General features: G+C 47.5%; 1 protein-coding gene and 1 pseudogene across 1 annotated transcript; both read right to left on the bottom strand.

Annotated features, from left to right (window-relative positions):
- Positions 1–2,262: 2,262 nt before the first annotated feature.
- LOC125546475 lies at positions 2,263–2,787 on the bottom strand. The gene is made up of 2 exons (XM_048710731.1): positions 2,770–2,787; positions 2,263–2,715 (listed from the first exon to the last, which is right to left on the bottom strand). The coding sequence occupies exons 1-2, from the start codon at positions 2,785–2,787 to the stop codon at positions 2,263–2,265; spliced, it is 471 nt and encodes a 156-aa protein (XP_048566688.1).
- A 1,780-nt stretch (positions 2,788–4,567) lies between these two features.
- On the bottom strand, positions 4,568–8,181 carry LOC125547624 (annotated as a pseudogene).
- Positions 8,182–19,624: the final 11,443 nt, after the last annotated feature.

Here is a 19,624-nt window from a genome sequence, read left to right as displayed (position 1 = left end):
TAGTTAGTAACACTTCTGTGCCTACTTAAATGTTTTTTGACCTATAATGTTTCACTAGGTTGTTGTTCAACAGCGACTAAAGCTAATTCCTCGGAGTTTTCGGAAGTGCTTTGTTTTTTTTTTGCACGGAAGCAGTTGAAGTACTTTCTGGGACCATCAACTCATCTGCATGTTCTCTCTTTTTTTCTCATTGTCATGGATAATTTCTAGATAAATCTTGCTAAATTAATAGCATTCTTGCTAATTAGCATACACACATATGATAAAAGAAATTAAGAACACTGCTAATTAAGAGGCATGGAATAAGGTACCTGGAAGGCTAGAAATATTGAAATTGCATGCTTTTGCTGCTGCTTACGAGTCACGAACAGAAATCCGAGTTTCCCTATTCTATTCCCAATCACGACAAGAAACCGGAGTGCGAGAAAGAGGTATGTACGAGGATTAGTTAACTTCAGAAGCCAAACAATCTGAAAAGACTATAAAAAAGAGAAGATTTGCGTTGAAGCGGAGGTTGATGGAGACTTGAAAATCGCATTATCTTCCTTCACTAATCGCGTACAGCAGCCGAAAATCACAATGACGCGGGCAACATGTGGTTGACCATGGCTGATTGGTTGCCAGTTGTGGAAGAGAAGAAATGGAAGCCGAGAAGACCACGCGCGAACGCGGCAATGCCTGAATTAATGGATCTGTCACAATTGTCTCCGCTTTTTGAGAAGGGATAAGTCCATCTGTTACATGCGTAAGTATTATTTCCTACTAAACATCACTAAAAAATCAGGCGATCCGTTACATGCGAAGAATTCTGTCCCTTTTTTAGAATCAAATCGATCTGTCGCGTGGAAAATAATTCTTCCTAAAAATCACAAATCTTTCCTAAACATCACACATCAGGGGTCCTTCCTACTCTGGGGGCCCAGGGCGCCCCCCCCCCCCCCCCCCCCCCCCCCCCCCCCCCCCCCCCCCCCCCCCCCCCCCCGGGCCGGCCCTGCCCGAGATACGGCTCACCGCGCACCAGGCACGGAGTTCGCTGCCAGTTGACTGTTTTTCATGTCCTTCACTTCAGTGTAATGGTGATTCTTTCTAATGTAGAACAGTCTCATCGATCTTTTGTAGCTTGCAGTATGATGTGATCGTAAACGAGGGTATCATGCATGGCCGAGAAGCTTGCAGGACTCAACAGTCTTGTGGATGGAGTAGTTTTTCATGATGAACAAGAAGAAGAATAAGAGAACATGTATAATGAGATGAAACATGTATGATGAGGCGAAAACAGTAGGAAGAAGAGAAAATGTATAATGAAGTGAAATCAACGGATGCCGGCAAAATTCGGTGTTCTTGTATGTCCTAATATGCGTTGTTCTTGATCGATTTTTCACCGTGTTCGCAAAATTCCCGATTGGGAAGAGAGAAACTTGACACGCTTACTTGCCTTGGAATATGGATGTTTGTGGGAGTGGGAGGATCGTACACATTATCTGTCATGTTCGATTGGCAAAGTAATTCCTTTGCAATATCCTTCGGAAGCAAATACTTGTATTTTTGCTTGTTTACGAGAAATAGTTCTACTACATCAAGGCTTTAAACTGTGTGGTTGGTCGAACGCTACCAAGTGTATCGATGATGCGTTTGGTTACCTACATCATTTTTTTAGCACTTTGCATACTTGTCTCACCTAGGCCTGGTTGAGCTAATGTAAGAAAAAACATCATCTGCACTTAATTTGGTTGTCTGCATATAGGCTGCCTGCATTAGGGGAGCATTTTTTTTGGTCTGGCGCTTGGTTGCGTGCATTGGTTTTGTAGATGCAAGTAACCGGTGTTTGCTTGTATACATGCAACGTGATTAAGAGTTTAACACCCACATGACATACTAAGTTACAGTGGAGTTCTTGGTAGTGTGCTCGCGATGGCGGACTTGGCGTCGACCAATGCCACCGCCACCGCCGCTGACCTTAGCTCCGCGATGTTGCTAATGGACGCGATTCCGGCTCGCGGCGGTCATCACCCCGCCGGAGTCTACGAATGTTGGTCACGAACTCGAGCGACTCACTAGCTGTGCTGGTCTCCTCTGCCGCCCGCTTGAGCGCGCGCCGTAGGCCGTCGTTCTCGTGGTCGACTGCCCGGTGCAGCTCGGCGAACTCGGCGTTCTCACGCCGGGAGCTGGAGGCGTCCTCCTCGGCGGCACGGGCGCGTCCGAGCTGCGCCTTCTCCCTGACGAGCCACGTGGCGGCGGCCTCCTTCCAGTACAGCGCAACAACTAGCATCTGGTGTCGATGTCGCCGTTGTTGAAGTTCTGGTCGTAGTTGATGCAGTCGCACCTGAAGTCCTGCACGAAGACGCCTTCGAGCAGGAGGCCGTCGCGGCCCAGGAGGCGGTGCACATTGACGCGTCCCTTGTAGAAGACGTGTCGGAGCGTGCTGAGGCGGTGGCATCCGAGCACGGCGGCCACGTCCACGCTCATCTCGACGGCACGCGTGAAGGAGGGTTTCCTGGTCATGATCCAACCAAGTCTCAACTCCCACCACTGCTGCAGCGCGCCTTCTGCCGCCAGCGCCTTGATTGATGGCATCGACCGCGCATGCCGGAATGCCGCGGACGACGACAAGGATAACGGCTGGAGGATCAGTGACAAGCACGACGACATGCGCCAGCGCATCCCGGACAGGTCGACCTTGCCGCCCTTCATTGCGCCCCCATTCGTCACCCTCTCCTGCTTTTTCTTCCTCTACTCCTCTCTGATCTTCCCCTTCTCTTCAGTGCTCACGGCCACACAGGACGTCATGGCCGCCCCAAAAGGCCTCTACGGTTGATGAAACTACGAATCGATTGTCTCAATGGAACCAGAAGGGACGAAGAAAAGGAGATTAGGGAACAGTTTAGTGGAGGTAGGAGAAGAAATCACATCCCTCCTATATTGGGGCCCACCACATGCGCTCAAGCAGGCCTCGCTGGGAGTGCATTAAGTTCCGTGCGGCCCAACATTTGTTTGTGATCCAGCCAACCAAACGGGCCAAACTTTTCCCATGCGGGCCTAGTTGGGGTAGATGCGGGCTAGTTGGGGTAGATGCGGGCAACCAAACGCATCCCAAATTCTTTGTAAATTTGTCGAAGCCTACCGAACATAGTTGTATTACATGGAGCCTTTATCTTAGAAGAGTCTGGTATTGGCGCACCTTGTTGATCAAAGCGATATGTTGTACAATTTCGATCATTGTGGTGGTTCTATATTTGTTTTCATGCATTGCTGATACCCTATAGCGTCACTTTTGTTATAATATGCAGCCTGATAAATCAACAGCAGAGAAATGTAGAACAATAAGCATGAACGACACCCTATAGCTTCACTTTTGTTATAACATGGTTATGATCTACTTTAAGAACAAAACCGTCTTAAATGGTAGCTTTACACCAAACAGTGTTTTCCATCTGATGATTCAATTAAAACTTATTTCCTTCACAGTCTACCCTCTTAAGTTCTAGAAATGTACACGCTGACAAAAATTATGACTTTTGGAAGTGATTATATAGCTGTGGAAGGGAAGCATATTTCCCCACTTTACCGTACCAACACCTCCCTTTGCAGATGAACTAACATAAGCATAGCAAAATTCGTGACATATTAGTACTAAAAAAATAGAGCAAGAGATAAAAGCACCCGAGGTACCCTAACTTGTGTAGAATGTGATGTTTTAGTTTCAAATTTGTAAAATGCAACTCCACCATACCCCAACTTGCATTGGATGTGATGATTTAGTCCCCGGCCTATTACAGCTCGACAAGTGGCAGCCATGTGGCTGGACCGGTCGTTGCCTGCACTTTTGCATGAAACACCCTGGCATCATCTCTAATTAACCCGCAGTACAGAAGAGCAAATGAATTAATTCCACGACCAGGAGAAGCATAGTGTTGATTGTAAAAAGGAAAATAGAAAAACAATGAGCAAGCAACATGCAACATTTTGAGTCTGTTTCCGGGGATCAGATGATGGATCGATGGCTAGCGTCCGCCTTATTATTTAAGGAGCTACACAGGTGAGCTAGGTGCCGAAGAGAGTTGGCTCGAGTACTGCACCGATGACTCAGTCTTGACCGATCAGATGGCTGTTGGGCCGACGGTTCCCCCTAGACCTTGGCACAACGAGCGGGGGGCCATCCCTGCGGTCCCAACCATGACAGGCAAAAGTACGTGCAGTTTTTTAAGGAATCTGCATAATATTTTGTTATTTGCACATACAGTTTCAGGCAAAAGTTGAAGAAAATTAGTAATAGTATTTCATAAATACAGAAGCATCATCTATATTGCAACGAGCGTTTGCTTCAAATCCTTTTGGTAGAACCGTAGAGGCCAAAAAAGTTCTTCTGCAGAGACAATCAATATATGCAGAAATTGCTCGCCTTTACACTGCACATGCCTGCAAGCTTAGCAGCTTGTGTGAGATGGAAACTGGCTTGGTCAGTCAGGCACAATTATGCAGCCGGTAAAAGGAACAAATAATGAAAAGAGCCAACCAGAACTCGTCTGTCTAGTGCGTTGCTGAGAGGACATGGCAATTTGATTCACAACTACTGGTACTCTTCGCACCCCTCGGCTCGGATCTCTGTGAAGGCTGCCACGAGGCTTGGCACTACCTTGGTGAGTGCAAGCCTTAACCCAGCCGAGCACGGCTGCTTCCTACTCACTTCAGTGGCATGAGCATTGTCGACAATATTTCCCTGCAGCCACGCGTTGCATGCCCCGAGCACAAACCTTCCTCGATGGCGGAAGTGTTCCTTAATGAATTCCTCAAATCCCCGAGGTGGCCGACGTAAAAGGTGTAGCATGGTCCGGAGGGTGAGCAGGTAAGCATTCTCACTGTAGGGCAGCGCATTGTGGCGGCCCTCCGGTTTGTCGACCATTGTCTCGTAGCCAGTCTCATTGTAGTATGGTTTGTCATTGAGGACAAGGCCCTGGATGGAGACAACGACTTGGAGGAGGCTTGACTCCGTCAAGGACCAGACCTCGGTGCCCTCGCCACCGAATGTGTTTAGCAGGCTGAGGCACATTGTACCAGACTCGTAGAGGTTTGGATTGAGGCGTAGGCCGAAGGAGTGGTAATACACTTGTGGTGGGGCATCCGGGTACTAAGGAGGTAGCTGCAGATCGAAGAAGAAGAGGCCGTCATGATACGGTGTCCCGCTTGCGCCCATCATCACCCCCCGGAGCAGATCCATGCGGTCCTCGAACGCTCGCACGTAAATGGTTTCTGCAATTAAATAAGTGGCTATTCATTTGTATCCATGCATATGGACCGTATATTTTGAGCTACACTCACATACCTGGTAAGTCGTTCTCCAGAATTTTCCATTCCTTTTGCACTGCTTTAGCCCAACTCTTCGCACGACTAGCGCCCTGCATTTCCTTGAAAAAAAGGGTGTTGATTAAAGTTATACTTTAGTAAAATACGTTTTGTAATGACTTGCAACATGTTGTGTGGTCATTTACTAATTTTAAGTCAGGGAGTTTAGTTTTGCACTAAAAAACAAATGCCGTAAAATCGATTCCAGCGTTAGACTAATCATATTGTGCATGTAAACCTTCCTTACTCTAACCTTAATAATTACCTACGTTCCTCGTCATTTTCTAACATATATAATTACCTGGTCCGTAGTGTCAAGGTAGTGGTGATCCAGAGGGCTGATCTGCAGTACATCGAAACGTGGAAAGCACAACGATTTATCGAAGCAACAGGTAGCACCTGCAGCCTTCGGCCCACCGTCAAAACCGTGGCTGCTCACATCTACAGCAGCATCGCTGGTCTCCACTGCAGCACCACCGATACTATCATCGTTTGCGGGCGTGGGTAACTCTGAGCTTGGCAACGACGACGACGATGACCGCCAGTTCATCAAGTATCCTTTACCTCGAGCCACCATGTCGCTGGTCAATTGAAGCAAAGACCGGAATGACAAACCTAAAAGTCTTGTCCTTGACATTGTCGGGCTGACACTTTCGACATAGTTATCTAGATTCTGAAGATCAATGTCCTAAAATCAGATAACACATATAGCCACATCATTTGAGGTACAAAAATAACTGTGGGAAGAAATTCCTACAGTTTCGGGTAAAAACACATATAGGCACATCAGTTGAGGTGAATCCATCCATATAATCATCTATCATGGTATAAATAGTACTTAATTTGGTGCCTACCAGGAGAAACCAAAATAGTCCCCAAGTGGATAATGTTTACAAAGATAGAAATATACCGTGTTGGCAGCAACCGGTTCTTCGGGTGCTTCATCGATGCCATTGTCCTCTACCCAGTCACCCATTTCAAGCCATAGCTCCATGTAGTGCTCATCTTTGATGACAACGATCTCATGAGGCGATACCTGCAGCTCGCCCAAACAAATCAACAACAACTAATGAGTTTAGTAGAGAATGTAACATAGTTGTAGATCTAAGAAAGGTACTAGAAACTACCCACGTACCGTTGACATGCTACCATCACCCCAATTGACTTGGACGTGCCCATTAGGAAGTTCAACTACCCGCCCCACCCATGAAAGATCGGCGGGAACGGCATTTTTCTTCTTGTTTCCCTGTAACAAGGGTGCACTTTCACCGTCATCTGTTGGTACCGATGGTATGATACGAATGACAATATCACCATAGTAAGCAGAGTGATTAGAGTCCAATCTTAGGTCATAAGCACTGACGGTATCATCGCACTCGACCAACATAGCCTCATCAGGATGCCCTGGCGTCTTGAACCATGATACACAAACCGTCTGGTCCTCGTGTTGCATGCTCTTGACGATGCCGACACGCTCCGCTGGTCCAGTTCCGGATGCGGCAATGTCGTTGTTGACACTAGTAATTGTCACGTCAGCAGTAGCGTCAACGGCGGCATTAATAGGAAGAACGTTGGCGACAACATGTTGTCCGGGGAAGAACTCTTGCTCATTCCAGATCCCAAAGGGGACGATGGTCGCTGAAGGTATGCCTTGTTTCCGCGTGCCGTCTTGCCATACCACGTCTACGGTGGTGCGCGTGTTGGCGACGAGCATGGGAAACTCCACCTCTACATGTCTCATGACTTGTGACCGTGGCGCCCGTCTATGGCCCTCAAAGACAAGCTTCCTTAGCTGCTTCCGATAAAACCTCGCATCTTTCTGCTTCGTGGGAGGTAGCACCTGAGAGGTTGATGCTTCACACTCTTCTTGATTGTCCTCTGAGCATGCGTTATATTCCTCCTCCTCATCCTCATCATCATCATCATTACTATCATCATCATTATCATCATCATGTTGATCAGGAGAGCAAGCTCCACCCCCTTCGTTGGAACTAGTTTCAAGAAAAAAAAACAGCGGTCAGCAAGCCCCCAGCAGCAGTTGTACGAGGCACAGAAGAATGTTAGATCGTCTGGGTTCTGGTAGGCCGGAGGAGCGGATGCCTCCAGTAGCTCCTTGTCAGTGCCACAATGCATTGATGCAACCCAGTAGACGAGGACGCCAGACGTCTCCAGCTTCATGATGGTTCCTAGGTCTCGTTGAGGATGCCAATAGCTATTAAGCCACCGTGCCGCCTTGAAGATTGAACAAGCTTCCGGCCCGCCGACGGACTGCCCCTGGTGGAATATGCTGTTCATTTGGCAGCGACGCCTGGTGTGGCGGTTCTCACACACCGCCACAAGGTTCTTGGACTCCGCATCGCTGACCCTGCAGACGGCTCCGTCATCGAACAATACATCGATGTCGATCGACACCTCCACGACGCGGCCGAGCCACGGCCCGGACACGACAAAGTCGCCAAGGTTGAGGCTCCTGATGCGCCGCAGGCTAGATGGGGACACTCCCCTGATGACCTTGATTGGCAGGCCTTTGTTGTCGAGCTTGGCCAGGTTGAGCATGGTGTTGACGCCGGTGACGACGCCGATTTGGCCGCCCATGTCGGAGGCCGACCCGACCACCTGTCCGGGGTACAGGTGGCTCCTGTCAACCACCGTGATGTCGCCGATGTTCTTATACACGACAGTGTCATCGATTCGTAAGAGCTGGAACGTGTCGACAGGGAGGTAGATGTTGTCCACCTCGCCGTCCGGGAGAACGAGGCCACGGTGGATGAGCTTCGGGCCGGAACTCACGAGGTCGAGCAGGTAAAGATTGCGAGATGCCGCCGCGGGGACGACGTCCATCGTAACCGACTTTTCCGGCGAGAGCACGTACGTACGTACCAGAAGCTGGCGGCCTTATGCTATATACCACGTACGGATCGTATTAGAATTCCTATACTACTCGGACAAGTACCACGGCCTGCTTAATTAATTCGAACAGATCGATCGCACACGACGGAAACTGTATATATACAAAAAAAATGCTCCTGAGTTCTAGCCTTATACGGATGAGGTTTTGTTTTTTTTTAAGGAGTAGGATCCTTGGCCTCTGCATCTGGACAGTAGATGCATCAATTTTATTAGTAGTTTACACAAGATCTTACAAAGTCATCCAACAGTAATAATACTAAAGCCACCGTATAGGCAACATTTGTCGCTACTCCTAACCAGTTGATGAAGGGGCGCTGATAGTATGGGCCTAATACCAAACAGACCTTGTATCCAAATCTAACATCTAAGACATGAGGTCCCAATCAGGACGCCTGCCGGGTATGGGGTACCCACCAGTCCGGTGCACTCCTCAACCAGGATGCCTGCCGAGTATGAGGCCGCCGCATCCACCTGCCACCAATCCATCTTCAGTGTTATACTGCTGTATCTAGCTTGCTCGGTCTCGCTGCCGTCGACGCCACCATGGCGCCAGACAGCTCCACCGCCCTGCGCTCGTCCATCCAGCCGCATCCGTCGTCGATATGCAGCTGCACCATGCCGCCAAAACCCATCGTCATCTATGCGGTAGATACAACGCCGCACCACCTGGCAACCTCCACACCGTCGCCACTACTGGAGGTACTCGGAGCCCACCATCCATAGCATCTCTCCCCCGAACAGCAGGTCCTCCCAAGACGGCGCCTTCATGGAGGATACGACGCGCAGGACGCCGCCGCCGCCGCCCAATCCAAACTGAATTTTGGACTTTCGTCCGGGAGGGGTTCGGAGGTGGATAGGAGAGACCTCGGCTTTGCCTCCACGAAGGGTAACAGTATCGAGTGACGTCGCCGATGCCGGGTCGGCCTAGCCGACCAAAGTTTTCTCCGGTCCCCATCCTATGCCACCAAACCTCTGTCTGCTTCAGATCCGGCAACGAGCCACGATCCAAAACCTACGGAGATGCAAGAGCCATTGAGCTCGACCCGCCATGAGGATCGAGAAGAACCCGTTGTAGATCTCCAGACGCCGAAACCAGCGGTCCGACGTGGCCAGTGATGACCATCACCACCCCGCGGTGGCCGACGGAGTCCGAAGACAGGATCCAGATGGATCTGATCTGGATCCGGCGGCACCCGCGACCACCGAGCATGCCCAACGCAGCCACCACCTCGCGACACGCAGGCCGCCACCACCGCACCGCGCACGACGACGCCGGGAGACCCGCTTGTCGTGCCGCCGAACCCCACGTTCGCTCGACGCTCCTCTCGATCTTGTTGTCCCGCGCCAGCCAAGAGGAAAAGGATGGGGAGAAGCCTCGCCGCCGCCCAGCCGGCCAGGCTTCGCTCGGCGGTTTCTGTTCCTTCTACAATAGCAATACATTTTCTTTTCTTTTTCAAAATTGACAGATCATAGGCGTCTCGCATGCGTTCGTCTCTCCTCATCACCCGATCGAAAATTCCCACCGCCTCATGCGACGTGCAGCGCCGTCCCATGGCAAGGTAGATGGAGAGAGCGAAGTACACTCTTTCGGGAGATGTAGAACCCATCTTAATAGTTTCTTCCCCTGACCTTAGATGGCTAGGACAAACTCTCTCCTCCAGACTTCACCGACGGGTCGTGGATTCGTCTGCCGCTTCAGCGGTTGGTGGCGGGGAGGTGAATCCCGGTGCCTCTGCTCCGATTAGTAGTTTATAGATTAGGGCTTTTTAGTCCTTGCAGACACAACGCTCGGGCAGATGGTGGCGTTTCTTTTTCGAGTTTGTCTTGCTTCGATCCTCCTCAAGTTCATTAGTCTGGACGTAGCTGACGGAGCTCCCTCCCCCAATCTCTCTCTCTCTCTCTCTCTCTCTCTCTCACACACACACACACACACACACACACACACACACAATCAAGGCACTAGGATTTGCAGCCGACAAGTAGAGAGGAAGCGAATCCATGGTGTCGGCCAAGAGTTGTTTTTCAAGTGTATAAAAATAATTAGTAGACAATAGACATATGAGATGCGCTACATAATTATGATTAATCTGATTTAGTTCCTAGCTCTGAGCTTGATCATGTGCTTAATGTTTAGATTTATGGATGCCTTTATGTTTGGTTTATGAATGCAAATTTCTCTTCGGATGCTTGTTTACTTTTGCCCAGATTAGATTGGTAGCCAATAGAGGGAGGGGTGTGCGTTAGTTGGATTCAATCTTGTAAGTAAACTGCCGCATTGACAGAAAGTGGAAAATGCTTGTAGTGTATTGTTGCAAATATTTATAGGAGGAATAAAATGGGCCCTACATATGACAGTTGTCATCACGCTTGAATCTTTGTGTTCACACTTAATTTTTGATGGTGCAGAAAGAATCTCGACCTACAAACAGACTATTAGCCATAAGATCTAGAGGGTATCCCTCTGTCTATGGAAATCGTAGGTACTGCCTATATAAAATCAACACATCTAATATGTTCGGCATGAGCATGAAATATGTCATTGTGAAAATTTTCAAATGATTATGTTACTCACCACATTTTTATGTATTTTTGTGTGAATAAATTCTTGCATTACTCAGAGTTTAAATGTTACAATCTCGTTCTACAAGTTTCATGGCCTCATTTGATCCAGAGCCTAGCCAAACCATAGTCTGGCAGTACACCCTATCAAAATTAGCCAAGACATTACTAACATTATTACAGCTTCGACGAGTATGAGGAATGCAAGAACTTCTTTTTCCCATACTACTAATTATCCCTCTAATGATGAAAGCATACTTGGACTTGTTCCTATGTCCTTCTTTGATCATCCTAACAGCCTCCATACAGTCTACCAACTTTTATACACACTTTTCTTTTCAGTCATGTTTACTCAAAAATACAAAAAATAAAATCTAGCACATTATCTTTTAATTATCATGCGCAACCAGAAAGACTAGTAAGGTTTGTCAGCACTGTTACGACAAACCTTACTAGTCTTTTTGGTTGCACACGATAAAATCTAGCCTCTAGGGACCAATGCTCTGGAGCCACCGCCGTCAGTGTTGAGCGTTTAAATAAATATGAAGTACCTGACAGCAAATCTGGCCATCGTGCATCACGACGAGATGCCCTAACCACGTTGTCTGAAGAAGACGACAAGAATCTTTCGTATTTATTAGTACTTGCCTCCCGGTGTACAGAAATCATGGATTTTCCCGTATAGTAAAGGAAGAACTGAACGCCCACCCAAAGGATGAGTCCGACCCGAAGACAAAATAGTTTAAGAAATTTTGAAGAAACCAGATCGGATCCGATCAATCGACCGACCTATCTCTAAGGATCTGCTTATAAAATCGATTGTGCCGATGAGACCAAGTCCCAGATTGATCAATCGCGAAGAAAAGTTACAGACGGATTTTACGGTAGATGAGCAGCGACGGCGACTACCCGGCGATGAGGCGCGCCCGATCGCCGAGGCGCCACCGCCGTCGGTGGCGGAGCGATGTCAGCGAAGACGAGGAAGAACCACATCGTCGGAGCAGCAGTAGCAGCGATAGTAGCAGCGGCCGTAGCAGCAGTAGCAGTAGCGATAGTAGCAGCGGCCGTAGCAGCAACAGCCGTCGGCGTTCGCGAAGAAGCTACCGGAGCAGGAGCAGGAGCCGGAGTCTGAGACACAGCCGTAGCAGAAGCCCAAGCAGGAGCCGGAGCCATCGTGCCGCCGCTGACAACGAGTTCACCGTGCGGATCGACAACTACGACGACCTCTTCAACTGCGCCTTGTGCCACGGCCTTCTCTCCTCTCCCGTCTACGAGGTACGTACCTTCATCCACCGAGCCTAACCTAACAGCAACCAATCCATCTACTACGTACGTACTCATTTTCTTGATTTTTCATGTCCTGAACTCCTGATCATATGGTTTCATGTCGCAGTGCGGCGACGGGCACCTGACCTGCCACTGTTGCCACGATTTGGACCGCATGCCGTGCATCCGCTGCGGCTCCAAGGAGTACACCCGCAGCCGCGCCGTCGCCACGATGATCCGGTCCGTCCGCTTCGCATGCCCCAACCGCGAGCACGGCTGCGCCGCGTCCCTGCCGCGGCTCGGCGTGGAGGACCACGAGCGCTCCTGCCGGTACGAGCCCTGCTTCTGCCCGGTCTGCAAACGCGCCTTCGTCCCCGGCGCCCATCCTGACGCGCTCGAGGAGCACCTCACCGGACGCCACGCGTGGCGCCTCCACCACCTCACCTACGGCGAGGAGGTCTTGGTGGACGTGAACCCGCACCGTCACGCCCTCCTCCGCGCCGACGACGGCGAGCTGTTCCACCTTGACCTCAGCCGCGTGCGGAGAGCGCACGCTGACGACGACGGCACGTCGATGTCCGTGATCCGCATGCGGCCTGACAACGCGGCAGCGGCGGAGGCGGAGTTCTCGTACGAGGTGAAGCCACCGGGCGCGGCGTGGCGGATGCAGGCGCCCGTGTGGAGCTCCTCACTGCGGCGAGGGATGGACGACGGGAATAGGATCTTTGTCACCGTGCCGGAGGCCGGGCGGCACCGGCACCTCGTCAATGTGTGCATCTGGAGGCTGCCCGCACGGACCTAATCTAAACAAGATCTCTCTAGAATAGAGATGCACGAAAGCTCTTGTTCACCTTGTCATCATACAAAAGTTTAAACTCTTGTTCATCTTCTGTTAGGAACCACTATCTAAGTGACTGAATCAAGCATAAGATTTTTCTAAAATTCCCTTAATGGATAGCCCCAAGCTTGTAGCAGTCTGTGTGTTTTGATATATATATTTTTTTTTTTTGAAAAAGAGAGCTCTCTCTCTCTGATTTTCATGTAAAGAAACCACCGTGTCTTAAGAGAACTACACAAGCATGAGGGAACTGCTAGACATGGCTAGCGCTACTAGCCATCCCTCCCTCCCTCCCAGCAACTCACACAAAACAGGTCTTTACCCCAGCACAGACGCTAGGTGGACACTAACCTGAAGACGACCAAGGCTAAACTTACAGTCCCGATATCCACAGACACTAAAGGACCATCGCAGTATCAAATTCTTATTACATAACCAAAACGATAAGCAAACGACAAGAAAAAGAAGGCTATTGTAGAGAGAGGCTTCGTCTTCATTGTCAGCTTCCATATGCAGCCTGGAGTCTTTGTTGTGTCGAGATGTTAGAAAACCCTATCATTTTCCTGTGCTGGAACGTCAAGGGGCTGAATTGCCCCGATCGACGCACAACCGTCCATGACACAATAGCCGCATCCAGCTGCCACATAGTGTCTTTACAAGAGTCTAAACTCAGATGCCGTGGACCAATTCACTACAACTTTCTTGGCGGAGTTTTGCACAGAGGTCTGCCATTGACGACAATCTCATGCAAATGTCTAACGCCACAATTATTGGGACTTGCCTTTCGGCCTAGAGAACAAGCTACATAACAGAGCACTTGTATTATAAACTCATAACAATTGTCTTCTATACCATTATAAATGATAACAAGCTACATGGCTGCCATTCGGCATAAATGGTGAGCTATATCAAAACAATGAACTAGCTACATATCTGAACCAAACACAGCCTCACTCTACTTCCTCCACTTAATTAAAGAGCATGGAGCACTTGCTTAGAGGTAGGTAGAGTTGATCGGATCCGATCACATGTTTCTTCAAAAATTTATAGGAATTTTGTCTTCTAAACGGAAGGGATTGAGGTTTCCCTTCCCTTTTTTTACTGATATTTTCTTTAACAGAAAAATCACTAATATTTCTTAGAGAGGAGAAACCATGCAAAATCTTGAAGATAAATGTTACTGATCTGGCAATGGAGATATGGCAAATTTAGCGTTTATGCAATGCAGAGAACAGAAACCAAGTGAAGATATAAGGGTTTGTACTACCACAGCTGTTGGGTCAAATACTAGTTCAACGGTAATATTCATCTTTCTAACTACTCGAACTTAACAAATACAATTTTGAGTTCCAAGATATTTACTGATCTTCCATTGGTACTTTAGTTAATGAGTACTACATCCAAAGTTGTTTCGCATAACCAAGAGGCAGACTCATTCATGACACTCATGAGTTTGGGAGTTTGAATAAAGTCTACCATTATAAATGATAACAAGTTACATAACAGACCACTTGTCTTCTAAACTCATAACAACTGTCTTCTACCATTATAATGATAACAAGCTACATAGCTGCAATTCGGCATGAATGGTGAGCTATATCAAAAAACAATGAACCAGCTACATAGCTGAACCAAACACAACCTCAATCTACTTACTCCAGTTAATTAAAGAGCATGGAGCAGTTGCTTAGAGATAGGTAGAGTTGATCGGATCCGATCAGGTTTCTTCAAAACATTGTAGGAATTTTGTTTTCTAAACTGAAGGGGTTGAGGTTTCCCTTCCATTTTTTTACTGATTTTTTTTCTTTGACAGAAAAATCCCTGATTTTTGTAAGAGACGAAAACCATGCAAAATCTTGAAGTTAAATGTTACCGATCTGGCAATGGAGATATGGCAAATTTAGCATTTATGCAATGCAGAGAACCGAAACCAGGTGAAGTTATAAGGGTTTGTACTACCACAGCTCTTGGACCAGATACTAGTTCAACGGTAATATTCATCTTACTAACTACTCGAACTTAGCAAATATTATTTTGAGTTCCAAGATATTTACTGATCTTCCATTGGTACTTTAATAATTAATCAGTACATCCAAAGCTACTTTGCATAACCAAGAGAAGCCCCATTCATCACACTAACGAGTTCGTAATTAGGATAACATCTACCATTACAAATGAAAACCAAGCTATATAAAAAAACAATCTTCTAAAGAAGCTACATAACAAGTTCGCATTTGAGAAATATTTAACACATATTTAAAAATTGTTCAAAACATGTATTTGAAAACAGTGTTAGGGGGGATGTGCTGATGGCACAGGGGTCAACTCCCCCCCCCCCCCCCCCCCCCCCCCCCCCCCCCCCCCCCACACACACACACACACCCGGCGGTCATTTCTTTTGTTCTTATTTAAAAATAGTCTGAACAGGTCTTGGTTACTACCTTCCCCACACTGAGGATGGAACACGGTTTCCGCAAACGCCTTACAATCGAATGACGTCATGATCTGCATTAAGTTTTGAAGGTCACTAGAGAAGGAAGTTGCTTAGAAATAGGTTGTTTGATTTGATCCGATCGGGTTTGTTCAAAAATTTATTCTCGGATCGGACTCGTCCTTGGGTTGTCTGCATATTGAGGGAAATAAACAACTTACTTATTCCAGCTTCTTTCATTTGTGATTGTTCTTCCTTTTTTAGGGGAAAAGTATACTTTTGGTCCCTTGACTCTATTGAAAGTAGAGAAATGGTCCCTTAACTTCAAACCAGCAAAACTTAGTCCCTCGACTTTTAAAACCAGATAAGTTTAGTCCCTCATGCTGGTTTGGGTGGTTTTCTGCCAATTTGTAGTTTAGTCCCCGTCGCCACTTACACAACCGCCTCGCCGGCGCACAAGCAGAGCAGCAGCAGTGTGCGTCTGTCCCTCGGCTTTTAAATGCCTGGTATTTTTCTAAGAACAAAAAACAAATCAATCAAAATTTTTGAAGAGTTCATAATGACTAGTTCATGATGGCAAAATCTATGTTTGCACAATGCAGATCATTCATCACGGGATAAGAGTTTGCCGACACCAGCTCTTGGATAAATTACTTGCACCAACAATATTCATCTTACTTGCTAAACATGTTTATGCAACATAAATAAATGTTCATGTAGTTTAAAATTGGGAAAGAATCATGGAGAAAGACAGATCGACGGCCTTCCATACGAGCGGAGGCGCTCGCATGGCCGGTCGTATCTCCTGTTGTCGTACCCTTTCTCTCTCTCTCTCTCTCTCTCTCTCTCTCTCTCTCTCCCTCTTTAACCTGTTACGGCGATGTACCCATGCAACCACCCATACGGTCTACACCAGTCGCATGATAGGCCGTCGTTTGCTCTGTCACCAAATCCTTCATCGAAGAGGATCCATGTGACCGCCCAAACGACCACAAGCGCCTGCATGGAACATCACCGTTCTCCCCGCATCATTCATCCATTGACTTCTGAATCCGCATGAGCCCGACAGGTACGTACATTTTTTCTGCATCGAGGTGGGTACATAGATGATATGCCGTCCACGCCACTATTAACAAGCAGAGTGACCCATCTAAACCCTTCCTAAAAAATATTAGAAACTGAGGGGGTGATGAGGGGCAGGAGGGAAATCCCCTCCCCTCCCTGCGTAGCATAAAAAATAGCATATAAACAACTTAGTGATTCTAGTTTCTTTTATTTATATTTGTTCTTTCCTTTTTCTAGAACGCATGGTATTTTTTGTAAAAACAAAAAAATTCAACCCAAAATCTTGGAGAGTTCATAATGATGAGGTATGGTCCTGATCTGACGATTACCAAATGGCAATCTATGTTTGCACAATGCAGATCATGCATTCATCACTGGGATAAGAGTTTGCCTACAACAGCTCTTGGATCAATGATGTGTACCAAGAATATTCATCTTACTCGCTAAAAATATGTATACAACGGGGCACACAAGGAACGCAAATTGCCCCACAACGCCTCCAACATGGTAAGGACGCCCGCGGGCGCCGCCGTTAATGGTATGCCGAGGTCGAACCAAGCTTTTGCTGGCAAATTCGGGCCCATCCCCGGCTGGATCACCAGATCAACCTCCTCCATCATCCAGCACGCCAGTGGGTGACGTCTGCTACCGGGAAACCGCACGACCGGAGCCGCACCACCGCCTCGCCTGGGTGAGCCATTGACGGTGGAGGGGCCGTCACCACTGCGCCGCCGATGCTTGACAACGCACACTCCCAGGACACCCGAAAGGATCTCCATCGCAACCGCATCCCGAAGTCGCGGCGGAGGAAGGCCGGCTCGAAGCACTATATTAGATCGGGAAGGGGATCAGGAGGGAGGAGATCGGGAGGGTGGGGATGAGGAGGGAGAAGATCGGGGGTCAACTCATGCCTCTCTTTCTGCTGGTAGCTGACAAACTCTTTGCAGCCGTATGTTTGGTTCGAGCATCGCCCTTTCATGGCGTCGATGAACTGCCTGAGCTCGACACAACGGGAATAGTTAGTGCTTTTAATTTGCAACACAGAGCGCAGAATGTACCCAGCCTCAGTACGTGGCAAGCCAACCTCACGGAGCTTTCCGGGCACCGATCGAGAACACAAAACGTGCCAGGCCGCACAATAACAGGTTAGGCTCGCTTCGCCCTCTCCGTCTGCTGCTTGCCAACAAAGGCGCCTCACGTGTGGAGCAGAAACAAAGAAGCAGAGCAAAAAGACGGGAAATTAGATCTTTTGTCCCACTTTACTTCTCCATTAGATAATTTGCATCCCCAAACTGCCGGGTGAGACCGGGGCCACTGGTAACCCTAAGCCAAATCATCTAACACTTTGTAAAGTGGGGCAAATCAGTTAGTCCCACAAAAGAACACCTTCACGCGGGATACGCTGAATCAAGCAAGGTGCTGCACCTGTGCACCAGCATCACCTTCACGTGCGTGATTTCTTCCCTCAAAAATTATACTATTAAAAATGATGGAGCGAGCGAACCAGTCGTGCACGCGTTTACTAGCGCTCTTTTTTCTTTATTAATTGAGAATAAAGAATGTTCATGTTTACGAGCGCACGAATGACTTACACGGGATTAGAGTCGATTCTTTTCTCTGTCCATCTCCCGTCGTCGCTCCTTGGCTGGCTTAGCTAGGTCCTCTTCGGCCGGCCACCCTTCACTTCGGCGAATCAATTAACGGTGATCCTCAGGCGCCTCAATCCACATCTCTCTCCTTGTCTCCTAGGCCTAGCTACCTCCCCATCCGCCCGGCCAGCATCGACTCCGCGACACAATTCCCTCCTCTACTCAAAAATCTCCTCCCCGTCAGTTCAACTGCAACAGGGAGGGATCCAGCACACAGAGCACAGATTTAATCCTTATATTACCTGGCACTTAGTTCCCATTTCACGCACACAAGTCTCACATGCACCCCGCGCATGAGTAAAAGACTACTTGTGTAGAGATGGCGGCATGGTGAAGAAAAAGAGCGGGTGCAACTAGCTGAGTGGTCCATAACTAAACAGAAGATTGTGTCGCGGATCAGTAAGATGGCGTAAGCCAGGCCCTCCCTGACTTGCCGATTAGAATACCCAAGTGCACAGGATGTTGTCCTTAGAAACATAAGTACGACATATACGCGACCCGCACGCACAAAGACCGAGTATACTCAATGGTTGTCTGGTACTCCCTTTGTTTCTTTATATAATGTACTAGGAAAATTGCCCGTGCGTTGCAACGGGGACATAAACTCTAGTTGTGCTATACAAATCTACAAGGGATTACATCGATGTGTAATATGTTCTTTGTTCTACAACCATACCTAGATGGATTATTATAGTTCAGTTAGAAATCTGAGATTATTTTCCTCCAGAAATGAACATTAGCCCTCAGAACATCAACACCACGTGTGTCTTTCCACCAAATTACAACCCCAATTTTTTGGAGGATCATATAGAAGAACAGAGGAGTTTCTTAAGAGGTGAGAGAGGCAATCGAGGAGTAGCGTATATTGTAGGTTGAAAGATAAGTTGTTGTTTAGGTAGTGGGAAAAAATAGCTAACAGAAACCACGACTTCGTTAATCAGGCAACCATGTTAAGTAAACAAAAGCACTCATTTATCTGGTAGGCGGGATTGCTGAATAGTACCCCAAGAGAACTGGGTAATAATGCAAAAAACAAAGTGATAATACTGAACTATATAATTTACGGAAACGGTCAATCATTTTCATATGATGATTTCATCAACCTTTTTTATACCACGTAGCAAACATGCCCGTGCGTTGCAACGGAAAAAGAACACTAAATGTCCTTATTTTGAGATATATGTTCTTCCCGTGTCCCTACTTATCCTTCTTCCAGTACTCGATCAATGCCCACGGCGTTCACCTGATCACAGTGCATTATGGATATCTATTTTATTGAACCATCTGCACACATTTTCTCTTGCATGTCTCCTCGTATATCTATTAAAAAATAAAATATATTATTGAACTGAGTAAACTCCTGCTTGACGCAACATTGCCTAAAATTGACAATATATATTTTAGAAGTGTGATTGTCTATAATAGAAAAGGCATGAAAACAATAAGGGTGCAGTTTACGGCCTGAAAAAAAAAGAAACAAGAGTATAAATCATGGAAAATTTAGAGATATGAAATGATGAAGTGTGATTCTGTATACACCACTTAATTGGCACATAAAGTTGTATT

The sequence above is a fragment of the Triticum urartu genome, chromosome 3, assembly GCF_003073215.2.
Source record: "Triticum urartu cultivar G1812 chromosome 3, Tu2.1, whole genome shotgun sequence".
In the NCBI taxonomy this organism is placed as follows: domain Eukaryota; kingdom Viridiplantae; phylum Streptophyta; class Magnoliopsida; order Poales; family Poaceae; genus Triticum; species Triticum urartu.
Note: the sequence above shows the minus strand (reverse complement) of the source record. Positions and strands in the feature narration are given on the sequence as shown.